The sequence below is a fragment of the Muntiacus reevesi genome, chromosome 5, assembly GCF_963930625.1.
Source record: "Muntiacus reevesi chromosome 5, mMunRee1.1, whole genome shotgun sequence".
In the NCBI taxonomy this organism is placed as follows: domain Eukaryota; kingdom Metazoa; phylum Chordata; class Mammalia; order Artiodactyla; family Cervidae; genus Muntiacus; species Muntiacus reevesi.
Genome location: NC_089253.1, coordinates 109,169,330 through 109,196,121, shown reverse-complemented (window position 1 = coordinate 109,196,121; position 26,792 = coordinate 109,169,330). Strand labels below are relative to the sequence as shown.

General features: G+C 43.8%; 1 protein-coding gene and 1 non-coding gene across 2 annotated transcripts in view; both read right to left on the bottom strand.

The window, feature by feature from the left end:
• The window catches only part of NPL (N-acetylneuraminate pyruvate lyase), a 41,189-nt gene extending 15,795 nt beyond the window's left edge, over positions 1-25,394 (bottom strand). Inside the window, exons 1-6 of the mRNA XM_065936170.1 lie at positions 24,874-25,394; positions 19,813-19,896; positions 13,423-13,496; positions 12,234-12,321; positions 8,477-8,534; positions 272-347 (exon numbers count right to left, since the gene is read on the bottom strand). Of these exons, the coding sequence (XP_065792242.1) occupies positions 272-347; positions 8,477-8,534; positions 12,234-12,321; positions 13,423-13,496; positions 19,813-19,896; positions 24,874-25,166 (673 nt within the window). The 5' untranslated portion in view covers positions 25,167-25,394. The remainder of the gene's footprint in view (positions 1-271; positions 348-8,476; positions 8,535-12,233; positions 12,322-13,422; positions 13,497-19,812; positions 19,897-24,873) is intronic.
• LOC136170059 (U6 spliceosomal RNA) lies at positions 1,317-1,424 on the bottom strand. Its single transcript, XR_010663517.1, has one exon. It is a non-coding gene; the product is annotated as a U6 spliceosomal RNA (small nuclear RNA).
• Positions 25,395-26,792: the final 1,398 nt, after the last annotated feature.

Sequence of the window (26,792 nt, the reverse complement as noted above, 5' to 3'; positions counted from 1 at the left end):
GGCACCTGTGGGTTGACCCCGGGCTTGGTGAATGACCTGATCAGGTTACTTGGCAAAAGAGCCAAAGTATTTTTAATGGAGTCTTTTCTCCTACGGATCCAGGAAGTCTGAAAATTCCGGAGAACTACTATGCCACGGCCGTCTCATGCCGCGAGACTTTTCACGGCAGTTCATAGGACTTTAGTTTCATGAGTTAAACACAAGCATTTGGAAGGACAGCGTAAAGAAATGGACCATGTGTGGCATTGTGTGTTTAGACCTATCTACCTACCTTTGTTCCATGGCTTGAGAAAGAAAGGTGCAATGACAGCGATGCCATCGGCTCCTATTTCTGCTGCATGTTGGGCCTTTAAAAGAAGAAAGACCAAAAAAAAAAAGAAGAAAGACCATTGGTCACAGTTCCAATGTGGGTGAGTTGGCGGGGGTGGGGGGGGGTTTCTTCACACCAACAAGCAATTCTCAAACACCAGCTGGGTTTCCTACAATTCAAGTCAACTCTGACACTATCTATCTGGAGATGGAGTCAGTTTCCTCAAGTTAAGGGCTCAGCCCCATAAGACCAGCCTCCTGTGTTCAGCTGCTCAGTCATGACCGGCTCTTTGCGACCCCATGAACTGTAGCCCACCAGCCACCTCTGTCCATGTGGATTCTCCAGGCAGAAATTCTACCCTCACTTCAAATGCCATGTTATCACCTGTGCTCCTGACCTACGGGCTGTAGATTGGAGGTGCCAATGACCCCCTCTAAGGATCAAATAATTTGCTAAGGTGGCTCAGAGAAATCAGAGAAACAACTGACTAAGTAGACCACTGTCTACTTTATGTATATATACAAAGTAGGGTATGACTCAGGAACAGCCAGATCAAAGAGATGCACAGGGCACGGGGCGGGTGGGGCATAAAACTTCCACATCGTCTCCCAGTGCACGTGCACCACCCTCCCCAAATCTCTACATGTTCACCAAGCTACAAGCTCTTTGAAATCCATCCTTTGGTATCTTTAATGAGGTTTTACTACATACACATTATTGGTTATATCATTGGCCATTGGTGACTGGTTCAAATTCCAGCCTCTTTCCCTCCCTGCAGGGAGAGAGCTGAGAATGAAAATTCCAACCCCTTAATTCACACTTGCTTGGTGTTCTCTTTTTTTTCCCTCAGTGTTTTTGTTTTCATTTTGTTCACGTTGGTTAAATATAGCTTTTCTGATTTTTATGCTTAAGAACATACTTCCTGTACCTCTGAGATAAGGTGGGTGGGGAATGTGTCCAGTGCAAGAAGAGCCTGTGCCTGTGCAGAGACCGGCTCTGATTGTCCAAAAATATGGAACGCTTCACGAATTTGCGTGTCATCCTTGCGTAGGGGCCATGCTAACCTTCTCTGTATCGTTCCGATTTTTAGTATATGTGCTGCCGAAGCAAGCACTGCTTGGTGTTCTTGACAACCAGCTCCCAACCTTAAGTGCTTTCCAAAAATCACCTCATTAACATAACAGGAGACGCTTTTATTGTTCTCATCTATGGGAATTCCAAGGGTTTTAGGAGCTCTGTGCCAGAAATGGGACAAAAACCAAATATACAAGATCTTATGGAAAAAACCAAATGATTTTTTGGCCAATTCAATATATTTCTTGTTATAAATCACAATATCACAACTATCTTGAGTAAGAGATTTATTATATTCACCTCTAACTTAGATACTAGAGGTTAACAACAGGCTTTTCAAATTTGCCAGTTAATGTACCACTAGAATGGGAAATTAGCCATGTTTAACGATGTCATTGCCAGGAAAATCCCAGGTTGCAAAGTAGAGACCTATGCAGGAGGTGAGCTGTGTATTTAACTTGAACCTTCCGCAGGTTTTGTCACACACAAAAAAACTTGCTATGGAGACATGAGCAGTTTGTTTTGATAAACTATAATTGTTAATGATAGAGAAACTTGCAAATGTCATTCCTCTTCCAGTGTTCAGCCCGTTGGATAATACCAACTTTCCTATCCAAAGATAACAATAGTCACATTTCAAAATTTATATTACAGACTGGAAATGTTAGGGACAGAGTAAAAGGACAAAGCAGGTGATTAAATAGTTAATGCCACTAGGGGATTATAAGTAGACAAAAAAATGGGAGAACTCTCTAAGTTAATGATTGCTCCAGAAAGCAGGTTTGCTTATCCACAAAACCAAGCATGCTTGCTTTGCAGCAGAAGCGTGAGACATGACCCAAAACAATAAAACAATTACAACAGTAGCAAAGAGTCGGACATGACCGAGCGACTGAATAACAACAAGCATAAGACCTTCGCCATGCCCAGTGAGCTCAGTTAAGTTAGGACACACTCTTTGCACCCATGAAAAGCAATAATTTGTGTACCTAGCTTGACCATGAAGGGATAAGAAAACTCCCCTGCCCAACCTGAAGGAGGAACTGATGTTGGAAGCATGATATCTATTCAAGAAAGACAAACAAGGTCTTCTCCCCCTCCCCACTTCTCCTCTGATTATAAAACTATAGCCCAATAACCTCTCACCCACCCTCTTGTAAGCCTCACAAGCTTACAATTTATCCTATTCAAATAAATCACTTCTTAGCTATCATTTTGCCTCTTGCTGAATTCTTTCAGCACTGAGACATAAAGGACTGGAACTCTTCGGAGAACCCCTCCTGAAATGCCACAATGGTTTCAGCAATGCAGTTGGAAAAGGTTAAGTAGAAAGATTATAAACATCACAGAAGATACAGTGCTACTTTCTGATGTTTTCTCACATTATCTCAGAAAAAATGAACATTTCTTCCCACTGAGCCCTCATAACTTTTTTTTTTTTTTAATTTTATTTTATTAGTTGGAGGCCAATTACTTCACAACATTTCAGTGGGTTTTGTCATACATTGACACGAATCAGCCATTGAGTTACACGTATTCCCCATCCCGATCCCCCCTCCCACCTCCCTCTCCACCCGACTCCTCTGGGTCCTCCCAGTGCACCAGGCCCGAGCACTCGTCTCATGCATCCCACCTGGGCTAGTGATCTGATTCACCATAGATAATATACATGCTGTTCTTTTGAAACATCCCACCCTCACCTTCTCCCACGGAGTTCAAAAGACTGTTCTGTACTTCTGTGTTTCTTTTTCTGTTTTGCATATAGGGTTATCGTTACCATCTTTCTAAATTCCGTATATATGTGTTAGTATGCTGTAATGTTCTTTATCTTTCTGGCTTACTTCACTCTGTATAATGGGCTCCAGTTTCGTCCATCTCATTAGAACTGATTCAAATGAATTCTTTTTAACGGCTGAGTAATATTCCATGGTGTATATGTACCACAACTTCCTTATCCATTCATCTACGGATGGGCATCTAGGCTGCTTCCATGTCCTGGCTATTATAAACAGTGCTGCGATGAACATTGGGGTGCACGTGTCCTTCATAACTTTTTAAAATCTGTTTCAAGTACAGTACCTAAGCCTATCACATTGTAAGATAGTTGCATATGGTTACTGGTCTCCAACAAGAGTTAATTCCCTGAGGGTAGGATGTCAGATCTTACTGACTCTTGGGTTCAGATCAGCCATGGTGCTGAACACATAGCAAGTACCCAGTAGATGTGTGAAACACGCCCCATTACCTAAAAGGGACATCACATTAACTGTGGATATCTGTATCTAATAGATGTGAGTAACTTTCTGCAGAAGTAAAGCAGAAGAGTCAAAAAGAGACTAGAATACAGTCTAAAGACCAGTCAAGGACATTGGACAGAATTTTATTAATACAGGGTTGAAATGCGATATATTTGAATCATTCAGTACACTGTTTAGGACAAGAGCAGTAGGGTAACCTTAGCTGAAAGGAGGGACAAAAACCACTTCATAGATAGTTGATGGCAGAGCCCATTCAAGCATCATCCAATGGAGACTTATGTCTAAGCAGATGCCAATATTACTGTCTCCTTGGCAAGATTATCCCATCGCAGGGGATTAATCTTTATGTTAAGATTGTCTTTATACTATTCTAGTGTTGAGCCCAATGAACAACACTGTCTCTCATGTCATGATATGACAATATTTTAAAATTTACGAGACCCAGGTTCAGTCCCTGGGTTGGGAAGATCCCCTGGAAAAGGGAATGGTTACTCACTCCAGTGTTCTTGCCTGGACAATCTCATGGACAGAGGAGCCTGATGGGCTACATACAGTACATGGGGTCTCAAAGAGTCGGACATGACTGATCAACTAACACCTCTTCCATCAGAGAAAAAAGCAATTGAAAGGAGAAGGGGGAGAAAAAAGATTTCCTCCACTACACTACCTTACTTGAAAGACCGATTGTAAGAACAACAAATCAAAAAGAATAAATCAGGTTTTCAAGTTCTGATTCTAGGCTTACTAAGCAATCATTTAGTAATGCCTTCACTTGTGGCTTGCCTGAGTGCTGAATTGCAGTTTTGCAAGTATACAGTATGCATCCCATTTCTAAATTCAATTAATAGGGGTTTCTCCAACAGTCCAATGGTTAAGACTCTGGGCTTCCACTGCAGGGGGCAAGGGTTCAATCTGTAGTTAGGGAACTAAGATCCCAAGTACCACGTCAGGGCCAAAATAAATAAATAGACAAATAAGTAAATAAAACTTAATTAATTAATTCAAATAACAGGAAATAGAATCAAGCAAGGGCTTCCCAGGTGGCGCTGGTGGTAAAGAATCCGCCTGTCAATGCAGGAGACATGGGTTGAATCCCTGGGCCAGGAAGATCCCCTGAAGGAGGGCATGGCAACCCACTCCAGTATTTTTGCCTGGAGAATCCCATGGACAGGGGAGTCTGGCGGGCTACAGTCCATGGGGTAGCAAAGAGCAGGACACAACTGAAGCAGCCTAGCATTCATAGAATCAAACAAAACCCACAAGAAGATGCTGGAGTTAGATCAGGTCATTGTGCTCCTTGGAATTAGAGTATCAAAGTTACATGGACAAAGAACATCTCTGCCATTTCAGTAAACAGTTGTTTCAGCCAAATTGACATCAGCTGCTGCAGTCACCAGGTCAATGTGCCCTGAGGAGAACTCAGGATGGAGAAAAATATACATATCAAAGGGATGGTTTCAATAGGCCCGCGTGCACTTTCCCATACAAAGAAAAGCACTAAAATAATTAACTTGAAATGTACTTTTGTGATAAGCTATAATCTTTTGATGTTCAACTACATGGCTTATTCTTGTTTTTTTCAGCCAGAAACAACTCCACATCCAGGTTCTTCCCTTGCCTCTTTGGAACAGTCCCTAGGAGCTAGCTGAGTAGCTGTACCCCAGGTCCGAGTCCTCAGTTAAGTACGCTGATTAAAATAAAATTATTGCCTTTTTGGCTGCACATTTTTTTCAGTCAACAGTTAACTGACAGCAGTCCAGTCTACAAATCTCTGGGTTTCCTTTACTTAATCCATTCACAAAGGCTTCAAAACCACCACACCATTGACTTTTCTGCTAGCAACTTTTAATTCCTTCCTCCCTTGCCACAGTTTTCCTCCACCTAACCTGCTCACCCAGAGTGATCCAACTCATTGTATTCCTGTTCCTATGTTCTAACTGAAGAGTGTAAGAGAAGAAAATCTCCACAGCTGTGTTGAGTGGTGGTGTGACAAACTTAAGACTTAAAACTTTAGTTGGTTCTTAGCACCACTAGGGCAATCCATTTTTTAAAAATTATTTTTTTCCATTTATTTTTATTAGTTGAAGGCTAATTACTTTACAATATTGTAGTGGTTTTTGCCATACGTTGACATGAATCAGCCATGGATTTACATGTGTTCCCCATCCCGATCCCCCCTCCCACCTCCCTCCCCATCCCATCCCTCTGGGTCTTCCCAGTGCACCAGCCCCGAGCACTTGTCTCATGCATCCAACCTGGGCTGGTGATCTGTTTCACACTTGATAATATACATGTTTCGATGCTGTTCTCTCAGGTCATCCCACCCTCGCCTTCTCCCATAGCATCCAAAAGTCTGTTCTATACACCTATGTCTCTTTTTCTGTCTTGCATATAGAGTTATTGTTACCATCTTTCTAAATTCCATATATATGCGTTAGTATACTGTATTGGTGTTTATCTTTCTGGCTTACTTCACTCTGTATAATGGGCTCCAGTTTCATCCAACTCATTAGAACTGATTCAAATGTATTCTTTTTAATGGCTGAATAATATTCCATTGTGTATATGTACCATGGCTTCCTTATCCATTCGTCTGCTGATGGGCATCTAGGTTGCTTCCATGTCCTGGCTATTATAAACAGTGCTGCGATGAACATTGGGGTACACGTGTCTCTTTCAGATCTGGTTTCCTCGATGTGTATGTAGGGCAATCCTTTTAAAAAAATTTAATTATTTTAAAATTTATTTTTCAAAATTGTGGCTTAGAAAAATGCAACACTGGGAATTCACTGGTGACCTGATGGTTAGGATTCCAGGATTTCATTGCTATGGCCTGCATTCAATCTCTGGTAGGGGAACTAAGATTATACAAGCTGCAAGGTTGTATAGTTATACAATCTTAACTATTTTTAAGTGTACAGTTCAGTTCTGCTAAATATATTCACATTGTTGAGTAACAGATCTACAGAACTTATTCATCCTGCAAATCTGAAACTTGTGGAAGGAGTTGTCAATAGGAACGTTATTATGTATTTTAGGGCTCCATCCTGTTAAACTGTGAACTGTGCTGACTCTGCTGACAAAAAAAAAAAAGAAGCAGTAGCAGCAGCTATCTGTTGAGAAAGGCATCTTGGGGTACTGTGCAGAAAAGTGCTTTTACTGATAACAAATGAGACACACTTATTTAGTCGCTCAGTCGTGTCCAACTCTTTGTGACCCCGTGGACTGCAGCACGGCAGTCTTCCCTGTCCTTCACTATCTCCCGGAGTTTGCTCAAACTTATCTCCATTCAAGTCAATGATGGCATTCAACCATCTTCAACCATCTCATCCTCTGTCTCCCCTTTCTCCTGCCTTCAATCTTTCCCAGCATCAGGGTCTTTTCCAATGAATTGGCTCTTTGCATCAGGTGACTAAAGAGTTGGAGCTTCAGCTTTAGCATCAGTCCTTCCAATGAACATTCAGGGTTGATTTCCTTTAGGACTGACTGGTTTGATCTCCTTGTTGTCCAAGGTCTTCTCCAGCACCACAGTTCGAAAGCATCAATTCTTCAGTGCTCAGCCTTCTTTATGGTCCAACTCTCACATCCATACATGACTACTGGAAAAACCACAGCTTTGACTAGACGGACCTTCGTCTGCAAAGTGATGTGTCTGCTTTTTGACATGCTGTCTAGGTGTGTAATAGCTTTTCTTCCAAGGAGCAAGCATCTTTTAAATTTCTGGTTGCAAGTCACTGTCCGCAGTGATTTTAGAGCCCAAGAAAATAGTCTGTCACTGTTTCTATTTTTCCCCATTTATTTGCCATGAAGTGATAGGACTGGATGCCATGATCCTGGTTTTTTGAATATTGAGTTTTAAGTCAGTTTTTACACTCTCTTCTTTCACCTTCATCAAGAGGCTCTTTACTTTCTCTTTGCTTTCTGCCCTTAGGGTGGTGTCATCTGCATATTTGAGGCACACTTGACCAGTCAATAAATTGTAACAGAAAAAAAAAAAAAAGAAGATATAGACCTCCCAATCAGAGCTCTTGGCAAATAGCTTATGGAAACTAAGTGTTTTCCTTTAAAAACTCCTGTCTTTCGGTTCCCAGAAGGGCACTGTTCTGCTGGCTGCTGCAATCTGTGCTCCCTGAATTGCAATTCTAAGACCCCAAATAACCATGAATTTGTTTTCTATTGTCTGGGAGTTTGTTTCTGTTTTGTAAATAAGCTCATTTGTATCATTTTTTTAGATTCCACATATTTGACTTACTTCACTTAGTATGATATTCTCTAGATCCATCCATGCTGGATTAACAGATACATACTACTTCACACAAAATAGATAAACAACAAGGACTAGCGTATAGCACAGGGAACTATATTCAATATCTTATAATAATCTATAATGAAAAAGAATCTGAATATATATTCTTTATATATACATCTGACCCAATTTGCAAAAGAGAAAGCACGGTTGCGTCACTTGAAGTTTACAGTGACACAGAAAGGCTGCCCTAACTGTAGTCTGTGCTTGTTTGAGCAGTTAGCTAATACCTAAGTAGCCTCAGTCTTAAGACGACTAAATTCTACCAAGGTCTATTTAAAATTAATTTAATCAGGGATTTAAATAAATGTCCAGGGATTAAAATTTAAGGTTCAACCAAACAACAAATTTTGAAGGTAATAACTGCTTAATCTAGGAAGCCCTGCTGGCTTCCCTGAGGTCCTATACCTTATATGCACCAGCATAGCGTCCAAAAATGATACTGACTCCAGCATAAAAATGATATGACTCCAGCATAAAGATGGAGGCCTCTCAAGTGGTCTTTCCCAGATGGACCCACATACATACCAGTTCTTGTGACTCCTTCAAGCTCAAGGCTCCCACATGAATTACTATCTGATCCAACCTGCAAAAGAGAAAACTCTGTTGCATAACTTGAAGTTTACAAAGGGCTATGCTATTCTGGTTTGTGCCGGTTTTACCAGTTAGCTAATATCTGGCTAATCTCACTCTCAAGACTAGTGAATTCTACCGTGCTCTACTTAAAATTAATCTGGTCAGGGATTTTTTTAAAAAAGTCCAGGGAATACAATTTAAGATTCAACCAAGCAACAGACTGATGTTAAAGCTGAATCTCCAATACTCTGGCCACCTGATGTGAAGAACTGACTCATCTGAAAAGACCCAGAAGCTAAGAAAGATTGAAGGAGGGAGGAGAAGGGGATGACAGAGGATGAGATGGTTGGATGGCATCACTGACTCAATGGACATGAGTTTGGGTAAACTCGGGGATTTGGTGATGGACAGGGAGGCATGGCGTGCTGCAGTCCATGGGGTCACAAAGAGTCAGACATGACTGAGCGACTGAACTGAACTGAAGGAAAAGAATTTTGAAAGCAATGACAGATTAACCAGCACTTGAGGACTTGTTTTGACTATGCCTTGTTAGAGATACTGCATTCGATGGTGACAGTACACTTGAACATAGGTGTAAAACTGAGATATTTTGGGTTGGAGATAAAAATAAAGAGGTTCCTTAAGGAGTACATCCAGGAATTAGTCCTGCAAGAATGGAACTCGATGTGGAAAGTTTTTTCCTATATTGAAAGTCCTCAGGATTTGGCCATGAAAGAGGTTTACTCTGAGACCCCAATGTTCATCTTTGGATGTGTGCCACAGGGCCCCGTGGGAAGAAGTCACACTTAGACTGGTCCTCTGTGGGTAAGATCAATAAAACTCAGTTGTGAATTCAGTCGTGCTGTGAGTCTTCCAGGGACCCTGAATGACACACGTGCCGCTCTCACGGGATGGAGACATGCCATCCCCGTTGAGGCCCGAGCCCTGAGTCCTCCTGTCATCCTTGACTTGTGCTGTCTTAGGTAAAGTGGGATCTCACTGGGAAGTCCTGTGATCAGATCTGCATTTGTAAAGGATAACAGAAGATTTGTGAAAGGAGAAAAGGTGGCTGGCTTTTTACCCTCACCAGCAGCTTCACTGCATGACTCCCTTAAACCTTTTACTACCCCCATCTCCTGGCTTAGGTTAAATCATGCATTTCCTTCTCCTCTCCACCAGGCTGCTGACTCTCTGGCGTTAGTACAAACCTGTAATTTCTCAATTGAGGAGGAAAAGACTCCCCAAAGTGTTCTCGCCATCATAACTTACTTTGTTTTTCAAGTCCCTGCAGAGGCTGCTCCGTCTTGACTTGTCACCTCAAGCTCTAAATTCTACCCCACAACCCCTTTTTCTTGGCAGATGTCCTTGCGCCTCACTTCCAAGACACCAAAGATAAAGGCACTTCTGCACACAGACTCCCTTTTCCTCCTCCTCGCCTCTGTGCTTAGCTGTGTCCCCTTCTGTGTGTTCCTCCTGGCTTCTTACCTGTCTCCTAAAGCTACTCTACCTACATTTGCTTTTATTTCAAGCCCCGCTGAGATCTTCCATCAAAGGCATCGGTTCTCTACTCTCTTTATATCTTTTCCAATGACACTGTCCTTTCAGCATGGAAATGTGTTTAAGACATTCCTACTCTGAGAGAAAGAAAACTACCCTTCTTTTAATATTGCTTCCTCCTCTCTAATCCATTATTCCATCTCTCCTTCCCTACATCCCAGCACATTTTTAAAAATATTTTTAAAATTTATTTCTCCTGGCTGGGTCTTAGTCGTGGTTTGTGTGATCTAGTTTCTGGACTGGGGATCGAACCTGGGCCCCCTTGCATTGGGAGTTCAGAGTCTTAGCCACTGGACCACCAGGAAAGTCCCCACCTGCAAATGTTTTTCTGAGTGTGAAAATAAGCTACCCTTACTGGTCCCCCTTCCAGGTGCCTGCTCCATTCTACCCTCTCTGCAGTTGCTTCTGTGACAATGACCTGATGGGCTCTGCTCTCTCTGAGGTCACTGGTCATTTCCTGCCTTCTCAATCCTCCATTTGCGGACTCTCACAACATCTAACAATTATTAAAACAAATGTTATAATGGACATGGCACCCACTGCAAATAATTACAGTGAATTCTTATATAATACTTAGCACTGTGTCAGGCATTGCTTGGACCCTCATCATCACCTTATAGGATGGGTACTATTAACATCCCTGCTTGACAGAAAGAACACAGGGCATCTAAGACCAGCCTGAGCTCACAGAGCTACTAAGAGGCAGAGCCAGCACCCGACTCAGGCAGTCCAGCCTCCAAGCCCTGCTCTTAATTTCCATGTTCTCTGGACACTCTACAAGACCATCTTTCCTTCAGTGACAGGACTCTCTCTTAATCTCCCTCCATTCCTTTTGAGTGTTTTCTGTCTGTGCCCACTTTACTATCCCCCCATTTCTGGTGCTTTTCTTTTCTGATCACACTGGGAGGCATATGGGATCTTAGTTCTCCAACCGCGGATCAAATCTGCACCCCGGCAGTAGAAGCGCAGCGTCCTAAACCACTGGAACACTAGGGAATTTCCTCTGGTGCTTTTCTTAATGTTTACCCTTAGCCTTCCTCGTCTCACTCAGCCCATGGTCTTTAATTGTTTGGGGCCCAGGATCTGACTGAAAATTAGCTGAAAACTGACAGAAAATGCCTGTGTGGACATTCAAATTTGGCATACAATTTCAGAGTGCCCAAAGTGCTCCAAGGGCTTTCCAGGTGGCACTAGTGTTAAAGAACCCACCTGCCAATGCAGGAGACATAAGAGACTCGGATTTGATCCCTGGGTCAGGAATATCCCCTGGAGGAGGGCACAGCAACCCACTCCAGTATTCTTGCCTGGAGAGTCCCATGGACAGAGGAGCCTGGCAGACCATGGTCCATAGAGTTGCAGAGTTGGACACAACTGAAGCGACTTAGCATGTATGCATGGAAAAGCCATTTAAGGATTGGAGGCTTACCTCCAATCTAAGGCACTGTCAATCACTCTGATCCCTGTCTGCACTATTTATCAGAAGGATCAGTGTTATTTTTCAGGGTCTAACATCTCCACTGGATGGTAAGCAAGCTGAAGGCAGAGATCCTGTTTTATATCCCCAGTGCCAGCACAGTGCATAACACACAAAGTAACAGACAACGAACCAAACTTGGTTCATGGATGTGCTTACTGAATCAATGCAGTCCTGTTGGTTTTACCAAGGCACGAATTGAGTGTTATGACAAAAATCCATCATTGCACTGAAGTTCAGAGGACGCAGAAAGCTCCCTAAGACTCTGAGAGGACGCACCACAGAGAGCACGTGGAGTCAAGTGCAGAGACAAGACCTGATGGAAGCAATAGGACCCACCCTGAGACAGGAAGGATGCTGAGCTGCTCCGCAGAAGGGCCAGCAGCCAATCACCAGGACCCTCTGCCCCTCAGTCCAAGCACAGGGAACCCCGCCACCCTCCGAGGGACCAGTCTGGTAGACAGACCAGAGGCAGTTTCCGGCTACCCGATGGGATCTCCGGGAGCCGGGCGTGTCTTGCTGCCCTTCCACATGGAAAGGAAGGGCGCTTCTCTCCCCACAAGCTGACCTTGGGTCAGACTTGTGGCCGGAAGGCAGGGAGGCTGTGTCATCTGGGAGAGAGCTGTGGTCTCTGCTGCCCTGGCAGATAAGGGTGTTTATCTCGATGGAGCCACTCACTTGTTCCTCCCCTTCGTCACCCACTCCTCCGCGACCCGGCAGCGCTCCGAGATGCTCAGTGATAGGCCTTCTCCTGTCGTGCCGTTCACTGTTCCAAACAGAGAGTCAGTCAGGGGGACCGGCTGATGCCTGTCACTCCCCCAGCACCAACGCTGGCAGTGCAGGGGCAGGAACCCCTGCTCAAGAGGAAGGGACACGGAGACAGACCCAGGGCAGAGCCTGGAGCCAGTGGTGTGATGCCATGTTTCCATTTTTCCCTTCAGACCCAGCCTTTTGTTCATCTTCATCTTATCAAAAGAACCGGAAGGTTAGGCACTTGTAACTACAAATCTGCCCTTGTTTTCAGGGATAAAGAGTAAGTGTTTTAAACGGAGACAGAGATGACTGCCCAGGTTTCAGGCAAGTCTCCGAACACACCAGGCAAGTTCTCTATGCGGGTTTAATGGCAGGAAAACCAATACCACCCAGTACTGGGATGTCCCGGCGGTCCCAAGTGGTGTTTACTTACAAAGACAATGGTGGGTACTGCAGATCTAAAACGACCTCCGTCTATAGACCTGGGTCCTTGGATTCTTTAATCAATAGAATTTGGTAAGAGGCCAGATGAGAATTTCAGGCAAGGCTTTATGGTGGCTCGTGTTGCAGCGGGAGGGAGGAGGAACCAGAAACAGGCACCTTGCTCGCTCCCCACAGTGGCGAGCCTGTCCTTAAAGGGGGTCACAAGAGGGCGGTCCGTGGATTGGGCAGGAGGCATAGATGGTCTGCCCACTCTCTCGGTGTGCTGTGTGCAGGGATCACGTACAGCACCCTGCTTTTGCTCCCAGCATCTCAGAAGTGGCCACTGGCTCGTGACTTTTTGTATCTTATTGCTCATAATTAGCCCCAACTACACATGTGCATAGCGATATTTAGTCCCTTATAGTCTCTTTATAGTCTGTTGCTATAGGTGTAAGCGCTCTGGTAAAAGGTCCCAGTTCCTGGCCTATCTCAAGCACACTACCAAATTAGATAATCTCTTGATCATCTTTTAGGTCTAAAATTGATGAACCTAAAAACTCACAAATTTTATACTGCTTAGCCAGGCTCAACCATAATCTGTAACACAATAACACTGTGACCTCCAGGCTAGTAATCTGCTTTCCAAGGACTGAGCTCGAGATATGTAGAGAAATCCCTAAAGATGACTTACCAAAGACATTCTTCACTCCCTGTTCCTCTACAAGGTAGTCCACATACCGACCAATGACTGAAAAGTTGATTTCTCTGAAAAACACAAAAAAATCAGAAAAGAATGCATGTTTATTCTTTTCTAGATTATTCAATCCATGGTATTGTTTAGTCGCTAAGTGGTACCTGACTCTTGCGACCCCATGGACTGTAACCCGTCAGGCTCCTCTGTCCATGGAATTTCCCAGGCAAGAATACTGGAGTGGGTTGCCATTTCCTCCTCCAGGGGATCTTCCTGACCCAGGGATCTAACCTGCATCTCCTGCATTGGCAGGCAGATTCTTAACAGCTGAGCCACCGTGACTATAAACTGCTCTCTCTTTAAGTTAACCGTTATTCAAAGCCACCCAACCAGACTGTGAAATTCTTAGCCTGCTCTGAATGATGCCTGGGTTTTTTCCTTCTCTACTCAGCCACATGTTCCTCAATGATGTGAGTAAAACCTTACTAGCTATCCACAAAGGTTTTACATTTAAACTGCATCACAAATAATATTTAAAAAATAATTACTTAATTATCTTTTGCCCTTTTGGGAAAGAGTGATGGGCTGGGGTGTGGGTAAATGAGAACTTAACATTTTCCGTGTGGCTAGAAGCAATCATTTCTTAGGAAGTAAGAAAATCCAATCTTAGTAATTGAAGAATTTAGCACTTAATATTTATGACAATAGAGGAAGGCATAAAGCCATTTATATATGTTAGTGTTAAACTGAAGGGGAATAACAGTTGGAAAGGAACTTTGGCATCAGTTTGTCTTTCAAAGTGTCATCTGCGGGACAGTGGTATCAGTATCTGGTTATATTAGCTGGAAATGAAGAGTCCCAGGCCACACACAGTTCTCCTGGTCAGAATCTGCACTGTAACAAGATCTCCAGATGATCTGTATGTGCTTTTCAGTTTGAAAAGTACTGACCTTCTAAAGATCTGATACTTCAGGCAGTAAGGGCTCTTTTCCTTAAAATCATATTGAGTTTAAAAATCTAGAAACTGACAGATCAGATAAAGTGACCTGTTCTCAATCAAAATATAGGTGGGGAGGATGGAGAATGAAAATACAAAGGAAAACAGCGGGGCAAGGGTGTGTTAAATATTGCAGAATGCATGGTTGACAAGAAAACTAAGTATTTGATATGAGTTGGCTAGTACTTTTGCATTTTTGTCAGTGGGGCCGGAGAATGCTAATTTAATTTTAACCTTATTAACACTCTTTTCATCTTATTATTCCTTAAAAAAACAAAAAGAAACCAAAATATCTGAGGCATATAGAAAACAAAGACATCAAAGGGTATTTGTCTAAGGAAACAGAACAATAGAGATGAAAACAAAGAATGCCTAGGCAACCACTGCCCACAATGCGTGAGAGACAACCAGTCCTAGCTGCCACTTGGGAAAGGCGTGCTTTAATGTAGTTAAGAGGCCTGCAAGGGGAGCAGGCGCTTTCCATAATGGCTCATGTCCCAGCATCCCTAACACTGCCCCTCCCTGTCCCACTTGCTCAAATGTCAAATCCTGGCCTCTCAGTCTCACTGAGCAAGACTCTAAGATGGGGGAGATGGCTGCTTAGACAATTCATCTCAGGACTCGCATTTAGGTCAGCTTGACCTGCTCAACTTCTTGAAGTCTCTCTGCTTCAGACATTTGTGACCACTCGGAACCACGCCTTTACAACACACTTGCTCCTTGCTGCTTCCATCGGCTCTTCCCCACCTGGAACAAGTCCTGAGGTGCAGGAACCGTCAGCAGGGGCTTTGTCTGTGTGACAGGAGCTCTAGTTTTGGCCAGTGATGTCCACCTACTCATGCAAGCAAGCAGGAAACACCTCTGGCAGGCCCCGGGGACTTTCCAATCATGGACTGGAAACTGGAAATAAAGTCTCTGGGCAATAGCTTATGCTGGAGTCAAGGGTTCAGACATAGTGGCTCCTGCAGACTTTCACTGAAGTCTCAACATCTCCCCAGTTCCACCCCAACCACATACTCACACACCAAGAGCAGGCCTGGCCTTTTCAGCAAGGAGGAGCCTCTAGAGCTCCAGGTGACCGAGGCCTGGTAGGCACTGTACTCACTTTGATACGCTTTCTTTTGGTTTAATCTAATTGTTCCTGGGCTTCCCTGGTGGCTCAGAAGGTAAAGAATCTGCCTTCAATGCAGGAGACCCAGGTTCGATCCCTGGGTCCGGAAGATCCCTTGGAGAAGGCAATGGCAACCCATTCTGGTATTCTTGCTTGGAGAATCCCATGAACACAGGAGCCTGGAAGGCTACAGTCCGTGAGGTCGTGAAGAGTCAAACATGACTGAGTGACTAACACGTTCACTCCAACACTAGTCCATGTATACTTCAGCTTTCAGAATCAGATGGAAGCTACTCATCCTTTTTGGCAAAATAACTACCCGGTTACTTAAAAACTCCTTTCGGAGAGGAGCATGCAGGGACTATAATGACCTCACCCTGCCAGAGGCGGAAAGCATCCTATTCTGGAAATCTGGGTCACTCAGTCTCCCACAACAGTTACAAAGACAACAGTCTACACAAATCCATCTCCAGTGGGCTGGGCCCTTTGACTAGCTGTGTAACAGGTTTGTTGTTACTAAAGGGTGTTGTAAAGATTCTCATGAGGAAGTCCAGGGCCTTCGAGGGAGAAAACACAGCTTTTTTCCAGACATTTTGGCCAATCTGAAATGGACTCTCTGTTCTAATGACTGTGAACTTGCCCAGTGGAAAAAGTGACTTCTTGAAGCGACTAAGGAAAACAAAAGCCCTCCACTCTAATGTAGAAAAAGACATGAATTGGGCTAGGTAAAGACTGACCTTCCTTTCCAATTAGGCATTAATCTTTAGGATCTTGGTTTCAACAACTGCACAAATAGAGGTAACACCTCTTTGAGTTGCTGGGAGGATTTAAATGGAGTGTGTCCTTTAAAATGCCCTACAGGGAGACTAATACATAGTGTTCAGCCAATCAATGGTAGCTTCCTGTCCTCATGAAATTACAGCTAACTAAATTTACCATATGCTGTGTGAAATGCTGAAGATTCAAAGATAAATAAGATATATGCTCAGTCCCTATGCAGTGTCTGGTACCCAATAAATATCTATATATAAGGGTAAGCAGCTCAAAGCCTATTGGGTGACTTCCCTGGTTAGTCCAGTGGCTAAGACTCCAGGCTCCAAGTGAAGGGAGTCCAGGTTTGATCCCTGGTCAGGGAACTAGATCCCACATGCTGCAACATAAGAGTTTATATGCCACAACTAAAGAGCCCACATGTTGAAACAAAGATAGAAGAGCCCACATGCTACAACTAAGACCCGGCACAGCCAGATTGAAGAAAAAAAAAAATCTGTTGGTAGAAACACACATGTAACAAACAATTATTGTAATAATTATCATAAACAAATAATTGTGATATAATATGTAAAGGTAGGTACAGGGTGCTATGAGGCCACAGAGGAAGGACTCTATAAATACTCTTTTTAGGGAAACTGGAGAAGAATAACCAGGGGATGGTTTTGATGGATGAGTAGACAAGTTCAAATGGAGCAGAGAAAGGAGAGGATGGTGGTAGAAAAAGGCAGAGGATACAAAATGTGTAAAGGTACACAGAGAAGAAAGGGGATGAGATGCTTTGAGGGAGAGAAATGTAGTAGGAAAGGTAGACTGTAAAGGACTTCCTATGTCATCCCAGGTTCTGGGCTTTAACCTTCAGACCAGTTCATTCCAGACTTCAAGGTGCTAAAGAATCATTCAGGGACACCGTTAAAATACAGGTTCTAGTTCAGTGGTATGCAGTAGCACCTGAGATACTGCATTTCTAGCAAGTTCCTATGTGATGTTGGAGCTAATGGTCCATGGACCAGGGGAGTAGCAAGGCTTAGACAAAACGGGAGTTCAGAGAGATTCTTAGAGAGTAAATCTAATTTGTTGTTGGTGTTCAGTCGTCAAGTCACGTCTGATTGTGACCTCATAGACTGCAGCACACCAGGCCTCCTTGTCCCTCACCACCTCCTAGAATTTGCCCAAGTTCATATCCATTAAATGATTATATTTATTTATGAGGAAACTCATTGGACTACAGTGTGGAGGATGGACTGGAGTTGCAGGTACTCAGAAATTCTTAATGGAGATCACCACACTATCCCTAAAAACCTAATACCAGAGAACTGCGGACTCCTAGCATTTGAATGGGCCTTAGGGATTATGTGGTTGAATTCTGTCTCCTTACAAAATATGAGAGAACTTTTACAAGGTGAATAGAGCTCCCCAGGGTCAGATAGTTAGCGGTGTCAGAGCTGGGGGTTAGGAACCCAGATACTCTAACTAAAATCTATTTAACCATGTTTTTTTCCTGCCAACTTCCTAACTTTAGGATATCAACTTATATTCAGAGTTGAACCACTAGAATTATGAATAAAAAAGAATCTTCAGTCATTCTGAATTATGGAGGCCATGGTTTCCTCTCAGAGCCAGGTTATGAAAACTCCTGTGTTGGTAGGTCATGGAGGCAGAATTTCTAGGTGTTAGATTCCATGTGCTCTTCTTTCTGTCCTGTCTCTTAGAAACATGTCAGAAAAACAGATTCTCATGTGGGCAAGTAGGTTAATATCTACCTGCTCTTGGTGTGTGCTCCAAACCTGCTTCATAGCTTTAGGAATGTTTTGATGGAGCAGAAAGATGGAGAGAAAAGGGAACTGACCAAACTTACATGCCTACTATGTACCATGTACTTACACACATTTTGATTTAATTTCTTACAAGGCCCTTCTAAAAACACATTTTTATTTCACACTTCAGGAAAGTGAGGGTCCTAGAAGAGAAAAGAATTCATGAAAAAAAGAGGAAATAGTGAATGGAGGCAACAGGGCTAGAAGTATTTGGGAAACAGAGAAGGATCCGGAAAAACAGAGTCATTTTACTTATCTCTAATATGTGTGGGTCCTGGTGTCCCAGGAAAACAGCAGGATAGAGTGAGAACACAGTGACACTCCGGGGGTTCCAGATGAACAAGCAGGACTTTGAAGAAGCCACTTCTAGGCTAAGAGGGATCTGATTAAAAAGGTTAAAGTAGCACCAACCAGATGCAGTGTTCTGAGCTTGCAAACAGGATCTTACTCCATAACAGGAAGTAGATCCTGTCTGCTCCTGCAATCACATGACTGCTGTTTTATCTGCCCAACAAGGAGCTGACACATCAAGAAAGAGCTGACTTCAGCCTTTCTTAGCGCTTGTGGAAATGGAGAGGCAACAGAAAAAAAAAAAAAGGAACTGCTATTAACCATGCCATCTCAGCAAGAATTTTACTTAGACCTAGTGAAGATGTGATTTTTTTGAGAATCTTAGAAGTTAAAATGTTTGAACTCCAATGACCTAAGGGAAAACTGTGATACTTCAATATCAGGCCAACTCTGAATTAAGAAGAGTAAATGTCATAAGAAATGTCATCCACTTTAAAGGGATAGGGTTAAGGTTTGTAAAAATTCAGTAATAGAAGACCAAAAGCATGAAAGTCTTATTTAAATGCTTACTGAATACGTCATCTTTCATTTATCCCTTTTGCCACAACAGCAATTTAAACTAATTAACCTAAGCACATGCTGACCCTGTGCTAAACATTATTACATGGATTCTCTCATTTTAATACTGATAACTTCATAATGTAGGTATGGCTGCAATTAAATAGAGGAAGAAAGGAGAAGCTTTTCTTCTAACATCAAAAACAGATTCAGAAGGCAGACGAATCCCCATTGTGTTAATGCTAATGTTCAGGGAGGATTTATATATTGCTCATGGATGCCCGGGGCACATGACCATTCTCTGCTAGTACCACCATACTATTCATCTGGAAAATGCTTGCTTGGGTAACAATTTCTCAGCAATCATCTGTTATTACCTCCCTTTTGCAAGCTCCCCATTATTTAACCAATGTTGAAATGAGTGTGTAAAACATGCCTAAGGGGGCCATGTGGCAGAAACCTTCCCCACTTTCTTCAGGGTAGGACATTTCATCACATCCATGAACAGTCTAGACACAACTTCTAGGGGCCAGAGCTTGATATCAAATCCTGCTAAAATGAGATCTTCCTCACCCAACTCCACTGGTCTTATTTGGGATGGGCAGGGCTCTGATGAAACCCAAGCAGACTTTTGCTTTGTGGGGCTACAGACACTGGGAGGAAGGTGAGCTGCCATATATTATCTCAGCTCCCTCTGCACTGCCTGTGATATAGAGACCTCTTCTCTGACCTGGGGCCAGAGACACTATAGGGGTGGAAGCTGCAGCGTCCAAGCCACCGCTACTATAGAGACCTTTTGATCATTATGGTGGAGGGAGTTCCCTTTAGTCCCAAACCGTAGTTACCCATGCTCGGTCATCGGCGTGATGGTCGCAGCAACAAGACCTTGGAGCTTCTTCTTTGGGGAGGCCATCGAGCTGCTGAAATGTCTGAAAAACATACAATGTCCTTCCTGTCTTCAAGAAATCTCAATTAATGATAAAACTCTGGGGCAAAGTCCATTCCTACACAGTTCAGAACTGTGAAAAATGCTTACAAGTGTACAAACACAGAGCAAATGAGAGGAATGTAAAATGTGAGAGCTTTACACTATAAAGGAGGAAACTATATTTTAAAGACAGGAGAGATGGAGACAAGAGAGTAATGTTCTAGGAAAATACCATTGGAAAGGACTCCTGGCTTACCTATACAGATAACCAAGGCAGTCTGCAACCTCAGAGAGCAGGGATGAAAAACAGCAGAAGAAAGAATATGAACCTAATCCAGCCAAGTCAAATATATTACTCGAGTTGAAATATGATCAGGAGAAAAGGGACATTCTTATCTCTTTCCATAACTTCATATGTTGAGCAAGAATCTTCCCTAAGACCAGTATTTAAGCCTTAAAAGGTTTCAGTGTGAGCTACATAATTATCTTTAGATTTGTTTAACTATCCTTTCATATTCTAGTTTTGATCAGTTTTTCCCTATTTCCCTGGCGTTAGTAAATTACATCACAAATACTACATTCACCTCTTCCCCACTAGACCAAGCTCCCCCAGGACAGGAAATAGATATCATTTGTCTTTGTTTTCCCTGAACTTAGTGCTCTGTTGGACACCTTGTGTTCAATTAAAAAGTGATGGATATGTGAGCGATTGAATGAGGTGTCCAGATTATAGCTGGATGATGACTTCCACAGAGATCTCTGCTGAGACAACGAACCTAGCAAACACTCATTTGGGGTAAAAGGATCCCTCACCACCTGGCAGAGAATGTACCTGTTCATAACCAGCATAAAAAAGCCAAGAAGTTGCCCAAAACAGGCAATGAGAGGCATCAAGCATCCTGGTTAAAAGCCTAGATTCCACAGGAGGCTACCTGGTTCATCTCCCATCTCTGCCATTTAATTAGTTATAGAAGCACTATTAATTTTTTGAGCTGGAGGACATGAAAATTTGAAGCCACACATGCAAAGTCTAACAATTGAAGAAGAAAATAAAACATAATCAGTATTTGGTGACAATTATGAAATTAAAAGATGCTTACTCCTTGGAAGGAAAGTTATGACCAACCTAGATAGCATATTAAAAAGCAGAGACATTACTGTGCCAACAAAGGTCTGTCTAGTCAAAGTTATGGTTTTTCCAGTGGTCATGTATGGATGTGAGAGTTGGACTGTGAGGAAAGCTGAGCGCCGAAGAATTGATGCTTTTGAACTGTGGTGTTGGAGAAGACTCTTGAGAGTCCCTTGGACTGCAAGGAGGTCCAACCAGTCCATCCTAAAGGGGATCAGTCCTGGGTGTTCATTGGAAGGACTGATGCTGAAGCCGAAACTCCAATACTTTGGCCACCTCATGCGAAGAGTTGACTCATTGGAAAAGACCCTGATGCTGGGAGGGATTAGGGGCAGGAGGAGAAGGGAACGACAGAGGATGAGATGGCTGGATGGCATCACCAACTCAATGGACATGAGTTCGAGTAATCTCCGGGAGTTAGTGATGGACAGGGAGGCCTGGCGTGCTGCGATTCATGGGGTTGCAAAAGAGTCGGACACGATTGAGCAACTGAACTGAACTGAACTGATACAAGAGATGTTTGGCTTAGTGAAAATTTAGTGATGTCTATAATTAACAAGAGAGTATATTATAGTTCTGAGGTCACTTTTAAAAACCCAATGCCAGACTCCCTGGTGGCACAACGGGTAAGAATCCACCTGCCAACACAGAGGACACAGAGGATCCCTGGTCCGGGAAGATTCCACGTGCTGCAGAACAACTAAGCCTGTGCACATCCACTGAGCCTGTGCTCTAGAGCCCAAAGCTACAACTAGACCTGTGCTTGGCAACAAGAGAAGCCACTGCAATGAGAAGACTGCACACCCGCAAGGAGGAGTAGCCTCCCCTTGCTCACAACTAGAGAAAGTTCACACACAGCAACGAAGACCTAGCGCACCAAAAACCCCCAAAACACCAATGCCCACTGTGCTGAAATTTGACCCACATAATGTAATATTATGGACTATCCTACTGTGTTCGTTTTTCATAACTCTTAATCTCATCTCCCCAAATATGAGCATAAACTTCCAGAGTACAGAGATCACTTCTACTTTTTCTGTATCCCCTAAGATCCTGGCTGAAGTGAGCTCTTGAAGCTGGAAACAGAGCAGAACAAGGACAAAAACTTGAAAGGGTACAGGTAGCAAAACGTAGTGTTTTTGTGGCTGGCCAATGATGATACCTCCCCTTACAAATAGATACATCCCTGGTGAGCTCTGCTCCTGAAATTAAGCCCAAAGCCTTCAAGTAGTTTTGCTCTGTACTGAAGGGCAATAAAGGGGGACCTTACCAGATATAAAGGATACTAGGATTTCTCTGACTTTCCCTAGTTTGAAGATGACACTAAATCCTGTTGGAAGTTTTGAAAGAGAAATGTAATCACCTGGCCCATGGGGAAAATGCAAGGCCAGGAACACAGGACCCTGTCTACCAAGGGTCTGAGCACCAAATGAGGCAGACACTGTGTCCACTGCACACAGTCACCTGGTCCTCCTGCACGCATCTCAACTCAGGACAGCCTAAATCAAACCTGCCATCTGATCGTCTAATGTCTTCGTTTTCTCCTTACAGTAGGGGGGTTAGAGCTCTAGGTCGGGAGTCAGACTTCCTGCATCCACATCCTGGCTCCACCATTTACCAGCTGGGTGACCTCAGGACAGCTAGTTAATCTCTCTGTGCTTCAGGTTCCCCTTCTGTAAACAGGGATAACAGTGATCACTTCTCATAGGGGTGCTAAGAGAACGAAATGAATTGATTCTTGTAAAGTGATTAACAGTGCCAGGCTGCCATGCATGTAGCAAGTACAGGTTGAGCCCCCTCCATGAAGTCTTGTCTGCTGACTATAGGAGAAGCTAGGCAGCATTCCTTTATCAGCACTGTCTCCTGTCATCTCAGCTCCATCAGTACCACCTCCCAGCACTGGCTACGCTCTTCTATTCAGGGACTAAGTCATTTCCTTTCATCTGTTATCTTCTTCCCCTGCAATCCTTCCCGCTTCCCTTACTGTCCCTCTCATAACTTACACATCGTTAATTACCTCTTATCTAGACCAGTGGGCACAACTCCACATTAAAGGGACTCAAGAAGGTTCAAGAGATAAAAAGAGTTCAGAGAGCTAGGTTCCATATCAAGTCTCCTAGAGGCCGTACACTCTAGATTGCCATATTCTTGTGCTTTTAGCTGCATTTATTTCATATTTAGGGCAGTTACAAGGATATTCTTAGGATGGTCAAAAGCCTGAACTGGCAAGATAGAAAGACTTATCTACCTATGTCTCAAATTAAGTGCACTTAAATACAGCTTGCTTTGTTAAAAAATATGGGGCTTGGGATGAGAGTTGGGAATCACTGTCCTAACCCCAACTCTCTTCTTCAACATATGCAGGCTGCCAGACCAACCTAGTATCTCAGACATTTCTGATCTTGATTTTGCCCTGCTCAGAAAATACTAATTAACTTCTTCCTAGCTTCCACGGGACAAATACCCGATTTCCTGGCCTATGGTCTCTGTAGAGATTGCTCCACACCTGAAGCACACCAGTCCAACTGGTCCCTGGTGCTCTGTTGCAGCCTACCTTGTCCTGGCTCGCCTGTTCTACCACCCAGAATGGCAGTATCTCCCATTTCAACCCCTTCAGTATAACCAACTTTTGGAACTCACCTTAAATATGAGAGGACATTCTCTGATCCCCTAAATATAAATAATTTCTTACTCTTTAGAATTCCCGCAAACATTTGCTTTTCACTAAAAACTACATCAGAGATAGGTAGTTCTGGCTCTTCTTTTCCAGTGTAAGCCATCGGGGGCAAGAACGGTTCAAAAATTTATCTTTGTGCGGAACAATACACTAAATAAATGAGCAATTTGCTGACTTTGGAGACCGTGAAAATGATTCAGGAAGTGAAGTGAAAGTCGCTCAGTCTGTCTGACTCTTTGCTACCTCATGGACTATACAGCCCATGAAATTCTCCAGGCCAGAATACTGGAGTGGGTAGCCTTTCCCTTCTCCAGGGGACCTTCCCAACCCAGGGATCAAACCCAGGTCTCCAGCATTGCAGGTGGATTCTTCACCAGCTGAGTCACAGGGAAAATAAATGAGCAAAGTTTGCTGGTTTTGTAAACTGTGAAACTGCTTCAGGAAGAGATGGAGGTTAAAAAAAAAAAATCACAACCATGGTAACTGAGAATGATCCATATTTTGTAAATTGGAGTATTTAGAATGTCATTAGTTAATAACAGGCCTCACTTGGGGAGGGCCTATTACTCTCGAAATGTTAACACCTCTATCCACCGACAAGAAGAATCCTTAGTGCAAAGAATTCAAGCTGCCTAAGTCAAGCTCTCCTAAAAGGGCAAAGTTGAAAAAAAATCGCTGGGGGAGGACGAGGAGGATGCAGTTCTAGGCGTGGAGAATCACTCGAAAGATAGAAATACTTGGAAAGACACAAACAGAAATAGAGAACTATCACACAAACAAAAATGCAGAAACACAGCTTCCCATCAAATGAAGGGGCTATATCACACTTAATCCCTAAACTCTCTTCTCCCCAGTGGCTGACTTTGATCATTTTGAAAAAAAGATCCTTGAAGCCCGGCTCTGCGGTCTGGACAGAACCTAGCGGAGTGGGTCCTCTTCCCGTCTGTCCGTCCGTCTGTCCGGACACTAGCCCCGAGCCGGGAGGGTGTAGCGCTCACACTTCCCCAGGCTCCATTTCCCAGCTCCTCGGCCTTGACCTTTGCGTCCGGCCGTCACGGTCTCCCCCACCCCCGAGTCCGCTCCCCCACACCCCTCTGCGCTCATTCCCTGTCTGTCGGTCTCCATGCGTCCGTCCGTCTGTCCGTCCGTCCACGCCGCCCGGGCGCGCTCACCCAGCCGCCGCGAGTCTGCCTGCGCCGCTGCGCTGCGCTCCGGCTCCCAGGCGCGTTCTTTGTCGCGGCGGCCGCGCACCACGTGCCCGCCCCGCCCGGCCCGGGAGCTGCAGTTCCGCCGGCGCCGCCCGTAGCCCAAGGCCGGGCGCACAGGTGGAGTTCCCTCTTCCCCGGGTGTCCCCGCCAACGCCGGGGCCTGGCTGCCCACGGGCGCGCAGCTCCGGCTCCACCGCACTTGTGAGCATCGGAACTTGCACCTGGGTTCTCCGAACACGCGCTCGCTCATCCCGCATCTCCCCTCAGCTGCAGCCACACCTATCTTTTCTTTTTCTTCTGCTGGGCCAGTCCTTCCCCTCCTGGGCTCCTTTCCGTGTTAACCTGCCTTCTGCCCGAGGCCTTGCCACAACGGGTATTTTGTGGTTCTGGATTTGGAAATTCCGACTGCTGTTTCTAGAAGCTGAGAACACCGCCTGCCCCTTGGGGATTCCGTGCTCTTCCAGCTCCTGCTGCTGCCCCAACCCCGCGGGTTCTCCTGTTAGAAAGACTTACACCTAGAGATTGTTGTCATACTGAGTGATGTGAGTCAGAAACACAAATGTCATATGATGTTGCGTATGAAGAAAGTGAGGTCGTGTCCGACTCTTTGCCCTCCTGTAGCCTACCAGACTCCTCCCTCCATGGGATTCTCCAGGCAAGAACACTGGATTGGGGTGCCATTTCCTTCTCCAGGGGATCTTCCCAACCCAGGGATCAAACCCAGGTCTCCCGAATTGCAGGCAGACGCTTTAACCTCTAAGCCACCAGGCTAAAGCGTTGTGTATAAGTGGAATCTAGAAAAAATGGTAAAATGAACTAATTTATGAAACAGAGATAGAGTCAGGTATAGAACACAAACTTGCCGGTTACCAGCAGGGACAGGGGGGAGTGGTAAAATGGGAGATTGGGATTGACACATACTACTATATATAAAGTAAATAACTAATAAGGAGCTACTGTATAATACAGGGAGCTCTATTCGGTTCTCTGTAATGACCTAAATGGGAAAGGGATCTTAAAAAAAAAAATGATATATGTACAGGTATAACTGATTCACTGAAACTAATGCAATGTTGTGAATCACTATATTCCAGTTTTAAAAAAGAGATGAACGGATATTAAAAGCGGATTTGTTACTAATGCAACAGCTTTTCTGGCTTATTCTGGAGAACAATTGAAAGAATTTTGAAAGGAAAAAGTATTTTTAACCAAAATATCTCCACTTGTAGACATGTCAAGAGTTTATTTTCTAATATCAAGTGCTGTGTTAATAAATCAGAAACACAACCATAAACAAATCCCTCAGCTTTCTCTTGCTGATGTGAATTAACCTCAGTTTTCCATAAACGACAACAGGCAATGCTTATTTCATTTAGAAAAAATGAATTTCCTGAAGTGCTCTCTAGTTTGCAAAATGCTTTTAAATCATTAGGATGGGTCTTTCATTGCACGTTGCACCAGAAATTAATTCATTAATGAATTCATAAAACAATCCTATATGATGGGTACCATTTTTTAAAAAGTCATACTTTACAGATGAGGATGCATCCTCCCATTTTATAGATCAGGAACAAGAGTTTAAAAAGCTTAAGTGATTTGCCAAAGGCTATACAACCAGCCAAAGGCTATAGACTTCCCTGTAGCTCAAGTGGTAAAGAAGCTGCCTGTGAGGCCGGAGACCAGGGTTCAGTCCCTGGGTTGGGAAGTTCCTCTGGAGAAGGGAATGGCAACCCACTCCAGTATTCTTTCCTGGAAAATTCCGTGGACAGAGAAGCCTGGCGGGCTACAGTCTGTGGGGTCGCACAGAGTCAGACACGACTGAGTGACTAACACACATAGAACCAGTGAGCAGTTGAGTTGCGATTTGATCTCAAGTCATGTGG